The sequence below is a fragment of the Xenia sp. Carnegie-2017 genome, unplaced genomic scaffold, assembly GCF_021976095.1.
Source record: "Xenia sp. Carnegie-2017 unplaced genomic scaffold, XeniaSp_v1 HiC_scaffold_6, whole genome shotgun sequence".
In the NCBI taxonomy this organism is placed as follows: domain Eukaryota; kingdom Metazoa; phylum Cnidaria; class Anthozoa; order Malacalcyonacea; family Xeniidae; genus Xenia; species Xenia sp. Carnegie-2017.
In genome coordinates this window covers 10,449,193-10,456,464 of record NW_025813526.1, presented here as the reverse complement: position 1 = coordinate 10,456,464, position 7,272 = coordinate 10,449,193, and the positions used below count along the sequence as shown (strand labels likewise).

General features: G+C 36.3%; 2 protein-coding genes across 2 annotated transcripts; both read left to right on the top strand.

Annotated features, from left to right (window-relative positions):
* Positions 1-990: 990 nt before the first annotated feature.
* On the top strand, positions 991-2,807 carry LOC124457104 (uncharacterized protein K02A2.6-like). Its single transcript, XM_047007394.1, has 4 exons — positions 991-1,153; positions 1,408-1,590; positions 1,720-2,381; positions 2,535-2,807. Exons 1-4 carry the CDS (start codon positions 991-993, stop codon positions 2,805-2,807), a joined length of 1,281 nt encoding a protein of 426 aa, XP_046863350.1.
* Positions 2,808-3,738: 931 nt separating this feature from the next.
* On the top strand, positions 3,739-7,058 carry LOC124457103. Its single transcript, XM_047007393.1, has 6 exons — positions 3,739-4,084; positions 4,382-4,434; positions 4,895-4,982; positions 5,673-5,776; positions 5,842-6,302; positions 6,549-7,058. Exons 1-6 carry the CDS (start codon positions 3,837-3,839, stop codon positions 7,056-7,058), a joined length of 1,464 nt encoding a protein of 487 aa, XP_046863349.1. The 5' UTR covers positions 3,739-3,836.
* The last annotated feature ends 214 nt before the right edge of the window (positions 7,059-7,272 follow it).

Genomic DNA, 7,272 nt, shown 5'->3' with positions numbered 1-7,272 from the left:
AAAAATGACACAATTCTTGAAGTGAATGATCCTTCATGTAAGATTTAGTTGTGAAGAGAATCCTCTATATCTGAAAAGCTTTTTGCAATCTATGATACAGCAAAGGTTAATGAATCTCTTCGGAAACAGGTATATTTTCTGTAGATCTTTTGCAAGTTATGCCTTGGTCTTTTTTCTCAATCAGCCATCTGAACTTAATAATGACCTTTAAAGGGGACCAAATAGATGGCAAAAGAAATCTTTCATCTCAAGATGCGGTTATTGCATATCATAACCATCTGACCAAACAAAGATTTATTGGCTCAAAGAATGATTTTTTTTCATTTTTATACTGAAACGCACTTTCTTATTTCAACTTAGAAAATGCAACTTAAATATTCTCATGGTAACATGGAAACAGATTATTATAAGTGATCTAAATGGTGCTGTATGGTTTAGAAAATTGGACTTAAATCAAGGCTATAACCAGTTAGAGCTCGATGCAGAATCAAGATATTTGACAACCTTCTTAACACACATTGGTCTAAGGAGATTTCGACGTTTGAATTTTGGAATAAACTGTGCTGCAGAGATATTCCAAAATGCCTTCAGAGAAACGTTGAGTGGACTGAGAGGAGTGATTTATATTAGTGATGACATTATGGTGTTTGGCGTAGACGGAAAGATCACGATGCAAATTTGAACGCGATATTACAACGAATTAAAGATCGAGGACTGACTCTTAAGAAGGAGAAATGTCTGTTTACCAAAAGAAGTTTAATATTCCAAGGGCATGTGTTCTCAGAGAATGGTATTGTGACGGATCCCAATAAAGTGAGAGCAATTAAGGAATGCATAAATCCTAATGATGTAGGAGAAGTACGAGGTTTGTTAGGCATGACCAAGTTTTGCTGTCGATTTATTCCACATTATGCCACAATTACAGAGCCGTTACGTCGACTTATCAAGAAAGATGCCCCATTCGTGTGGACAAGATAACAAGAAGAAACAATGAAAGCCCAACGGAAAGCATTAACAGATGGGCCAGAGAGTGCGTATTTCGATCTGGATAGTGATACAGAGGTTTTCACAGATGCTAGTCCAGTTGGTATTGCAGCAGTCTTGGCGCAGAGGAAAAAGGGAGAAGAAAAAAGGGAAATAATTGCTTACCCTAGTAAATTACTAACTACCACAGAGAAAAATTATTCTCCCTTGGAAAGGGAAGCTTTAGCTATAGTATAGCCTGCGAACATTTTCATTTATATTTGTTTGGAGGAATATCCACCATCGTCACTGATCACACGCCGCTGGTGAAAGTATACACAAATCCATCATCAAAGCCATTTGCAAGATTAGAACGATGAGCTTTGCGATTGCAACCATATAATTTTGAAATCTGTTTTCAAACTGGAATTGAAAATCCTGCAGCTTTTCTCTCGCGTCATCCCTTATCTGATGAGAAACTAAGCAACCGGCAAGAGAAAGTAGCAGAAGAATTTGTTAATTACGTTACACAGAACTCGGTACCAAGAACAATTAGCAGGAAAAATTTGGAAGAAGCTACAAGTAAAGACATTACTCTTCGAGCAGTAATTCATGCCATTGAAACAGGTAGATGGTTTGAGAGTTCAAAGATGGTAGGAGTAAATCAAGCAGAATTTAGTTCATAAAAGAAAATTAAAGATGAACTTTGCATATCTTCGGGTATAATTCAACGAAAACATCAAATAATCATACCAGAAAATTTACGAGAGAAAGTAGTGAACATTGCTCATGAAGGTCATATGGGAATGTCAAAAATGAAAGCGTTATTACGTGAAAAGGTACGGTTTCCACGTATAGATGAGTTAGTTAATGGAAAAGTTAAATCGTGTTTACCCTGTCAGATTACAACTCCAGTCAGGGAAAAGGAACCATTGAAAATGTCAGAGTTGCCAAGATCTCCTTGGAAAGAACTAAGTATGGACTTTGGTGTAGCTCCTACAGGCACAGGTGAATATTTGTTTGTTTTGTATGATGATTTTTCCAGATATCCCATTGTAGAAGTGATCCGATCGACGGCCGCAACGACTGTTATACCCTGTTTGGATAAGATTCTTTCGGATTTCGGGATACCAGATACGATACGTTCAGACAATGGACCGCCATTCAATAGCAAGGAATTTTACGAATTTTCAAAGTATTTGGGATTTAAACTCAGAAAAGTTACTCCTTATTGGCCACGAGCCAACGGGGAAGTGGAAAGACTTATGCATACTATCAAAAAGACAATAAAGGCTGCGATAATGGAGGGGAAATATTGGAAGCAAGAAATCCACAGGATCCTGCGAAATTATCGTGCCACACCTCATAGTTCAACCAAAATCTCTCCATTTATGGCTTTATTCGGTCGACCAATGAAAGTACGTTTACCTGAAGAACATTTTCATGTAGATACAGAGGAAAGAATTCGAGTACAGGATGAAAGAGCAAAATTGAAGATGAAATTACATGCAGAAAATAACAGGAACCTATAGACAAGTGAAATTAAAATAGGTGATATTGTGTTGGTAAAGAAAGATACGACCAATAATCAACAACAAACACCCTATGATGGTAAGCCACGTGAAGTCGTGGAAAGAAAAGGTTCAATAGTAACAGCGAAGAAAGATAGAATGTTGTTTACTCGTAATTCGTCATTTTTCAAGAAGTTAGAAAATGGGAAAAGTCTAGAAGAGCCCATTGAGGAAAGTATAAAGAAAAAGAACGGCGGTATCCTTTGCGTACAAGTAAAGCCCCTATTCCTTACGGACAAGTTGAAAGTTAATTTAGAGATAAAAGCTATTTAGCTTTAGAAGAAACAATTAATATTTTCATATACGAACTTGTAGATACAAAATTAAAAAAATATATATTTAATTACTTTGGGGAGAGGTGTAGTATAGTTATTATGTAAATTATTAGTATTTCGTACGTCATACTACGTATATTATAATTAAGTAAAGATCTGTATCAAAGTAACATGACTAAGCAATAAAGGAGAGAAAATCTCACAATATTACAATGCAGAGCGCCGAATTTTGTTATTATAGAACGTCGCAACGTTTAATATTGTGGACCTTACGTTCAACCGACAGCAATGCGAACGGCAACGGCAACGTGGGTGTAAATACGTGTACGCATGCGCCGATCAAATTAGTGCCGTTCGCGCTAACCGTGCCCGACGCCATTCTCTTTAATTTGACGTTGTGGGAGAACGGCATTAATAAATTGCACAAACAATCAGGGGCGGATCTAGAGTATGTCAAATCCGTCGCGCGACTGATGTTTGAAATTCAAAAATTACCTATTCATATTACTTAAAAATTCATTATTATTCTTACTTTAATATCGCATTTACTTCGTGATGAAAATCCAGCTTTATTTATTACTGAAAACTAATGACTAATCCAATGAATATATCCTTGGTAACCAGATCAGTTGAATTTTAATTGACCTGGAATAGCCGACTGATAAGCGGGGTGGCTTGACTGGTTCGACATATAAAGGAGTCTATGAACGCCAGAAACGCTATTTTATTGGTCAATGTCCAAATCAGTGGACAGTCTGGAATAATCTCGACCTATAATAGGGGTGGCCGGACCTATAAGGGAGTCCAATTGCTATCTTACAATTGGCTCATTTGAATTTTTGTTTTATTGTGATTGGTTTGACCGATTTCGACTGATAGCCTTCTGAGCTAACATAGTCAAGCGTGGTGTCTGGAATGCGAGATAGATCATCACGTTGTGATTCACTATAGCGTGGTTTGTAAAATCTGTTTCATTGCATTTATTTGGAAAATCGTTTACAAACTACAATGTTAAATATTGATATGTATGCTGCTGTTCAGACTGCAATTTCGCAAGAGAATGAATGAATTGAATGAATTGAAATCTCTGAATGAATTGAAATTGCGTTTGAATGAGGAATATTGTGGGGCGACTAAAATGTCGAGAGAGGAATTCTTATCATTGCTTTTGAAAGACGAAACATCATTGCGCAGAGAGTTCTCAGCAGAAATTTACATCCCCAAAATCGTGCGTAAGCAACACGAGGACAAAGGAAATGTATGCATGGCTTTAAGGTATCCAAACCATTAATATCAATTTATGCGACTATGAGATGTGGTTTATGTCTATTGACTGTTGTATAAATTTTAATGAAGCAGATTTCATTTTGTGCAGTGTATACTAAAGATCTACGGCTTGGGCTTTTAATTTTATTATAAATATTGGCATAAATTCAGCGAATAGTGAATTTATATTTGAACTTTGAATTATCTTCTACATGTAACTACGTTGCTATGTTAGATATTTCCTGGCCAGTTAGTTAAATTTTTGTTGGAGGACTTATAGGAACACGACTTTTTTATTCAATTTAGATCAGAAGTATCTGGCAACTGTCTCTACAGTTCAGTGTCATTGCTTTTGGCAGGTGATAACAGTTTATTGCATATTTTGAGGCAGTTAACATCACTTGAGCTGTTTTTGAATGCTACTTTTTACTGCCAACATCCTTTATTTTCCTCAATTGTTGAACAGCATAAAGAATTCAACAACAGCTTAAAGAATATTTTACCTTTGACAGTATCTCAAGACTGTCTAGATTCTGGTTTTGTAGGTGTTGATCTTGTCAAAAAGGAGGCCTTTTTGAATTGTCATGACCAAAAGTGGTCATCGTTTCCATGCATTTTAGCTCTTTCTTCTGTGTTGGAGACAAAAATTTTTACTTACTACCTAGATTGTGGAGAGAGAAGGCCTAAATCATTATTCAACTCTCTTTTGTCCAAGAAGAATAGTTAAAGAATCAGCCAATGCAATTCATCTTTTGTTTTGTTATAAAGGGATAGTTAAACCAGATCAATGTTTCCAACCTAATCATTTTGTTCCTCTAGTTTTTTTTCCTAGCAAAACTAAAAGGACAATTTCTGGTCCAACATGCCCAGTGCCTTCAAAAAAAGCAAAAGCTGAAAAAACCTACAAGTGAGGTTTCTTGTACTAGGGTTACTGAACAAACCATTGAAGATTTACAGGTAAAGCCTAACTTTATTCACAATTTTGATGTAGCTACCTACTACAAAAGAGCTAAAGGTTTGAAAATGTCTGATATTTGTTTGCTTATTAAAAATGTTTTTAAACCTGATGAAAATTACACTTTTCCTCCTTTGAGTGAGAACAATAAAAGGTCTTTTAAATATGAATGGCTCAAAGATTTTACCTGGCTGTGTTATTCACCAAAAGAAGATGGTGCTTATTGCTTATCATGTGTTCTTTTGGACATCAATTCCCCAGTAAATGCTCGAGAATAAACAATCTATTTCGTTCACCTTTTCGTCATTGGAATGATGCTGTAGGTACATTTAGGCGACATGCTGGAAATTGTAAGGGGGAAAAAATGGGACTACATGCATCTACTTCTCCAATTTTGAATAATATATGCTCTCAAATGTCAGGTGTAGCTCAACCCATTGAAAATATCTTAGATACTAACATAAAACTTGAAATTGAGCAAAATAGGAAAATTCTTAAACAAATTGTTGATACAGTTCTTTTTTGTGGAAGACTTGACATTGGATTACGAGGTCATCGTGACAATGCTCAATTTCACCCAGAGGTCGGTTGCTATTCAGTCAATGGCAATGTTGGTAATTTTGTTGAATCTTTAAATTTTAGAGTTAGAGCTGGTGATCAAACTTTGGAAAATCATTTGCTCAAATGTGGCAAGAATAAAAGTTATATTTCCAAGACCAGCCAAAACAAAATCATCAACTGTATTGGTCAGGTAATATCAGAAGATATTATAAACGAGATAAAAAAAATAGATATTATTCTATCATTGCAGATGAAGCTGCTGATTCTTCTCACAAAGAGCAATTGTCCCTTGTTCTACGGTTTGTTGACTCTTCAATGAATGTTAAAGAAGAGTTCATGTGTTTCCTGCATTGCAAATGGGGGTTGAGTGGTCAACATTTTTCAAAGCTTATTTTAGAAACTCTAGAGAAATTTGCCTTACCCATTATGGATTGCAGGGGACAAGGTTATGATGGTGCAGGGGCTGTTTCTGGGCATATAAATGGTTTAGCAGCCCACATTTTAAGAACTAATCCTAAAGCTCTTTACACTCACTGTTACAGTCATCGACTAAATTTGTCTGTCTGTGACACTCTTTCTAACGTTGAAATTAATAACATGTTATCTGTTGTTTCTCAAGCTGCCAATTTTATCATCATATCACAGACACGCAACATACCCTTTGCTGAGCACGTTAAAAAGTCAGATGTTCAGACCAAGAAGGCAAAACTGGTAAGTCTTTGTAAAACCAGATGGGTTGAGAGAGTTGACAGTCTTGACACGTTTCAACAGTTGTTTATCCCTTTAATCGACACTCTTCAGGACATGATAAACAATGTAAGCGGCGAGGTGAAGCCTTCCCTTGCTGCTGATGTTTCCCAGTTACTTTCATTAGTTACTCAATTTCATTTTATTGTTGTGCTAGTTATTACAAGAAATATTCTTGATGCTACTCTTCCAGTCACGCAATTGTTGCAGGGAAAAACTATTGATGTTATGGATGGTTTTCATTTGATAACCACTTTGAAGAATGATGTAGCCAACATGAGGAAAAGCATTAATTTTTATCATAACACTTGGTATGAAGAGGCTTTAAAACTTGCTGAAGAGGTCAACGTTCAAGAAACAAAAGAGCGAATTGCTGAAAGACAAACTATGCGATCTAATCCCCCCAGTCATTCATTCAAAGAACATTATATACTAACCATCACTATTCCTTTATTAGACCATCTGAAGCATGTAACATTTCCAGGATTTGAAAATATTAAAGTTATTCTTCGCATTTTAGGTACACTACCAATCACCTCATGTGAATGTGAGAGATCAATTTCAGCACTGAGGAATCTAAAAACCTACCAAAGGAGCACTATGGTAGAGGAACGTTTAAATGGCCTGGCTTTAATGCGAATTCACCCAGAAATTATTCCTGACATAGAAAGAGTGATCAATAAGTTTGCTGAAGGTAATACACGTTTGAAATTTGCTTAATGTGTTATGGCTACGTTACTGTAGAAATATTACTGACTTTGCAACTGGCTGCTTAATGCGCCGTTGCTGCAGAAATGTCTTACAGCACAACTGGCTGCTTAATGCGCCGTTGCTGCAAAAATTTAAGACAGCACAACAGGCTGCTTAATGCGCCGTTGCTGCAGAAATTTAAGACAGCACAACTGGCTGCTTAATGCGCCGTTGCTGCAAAATT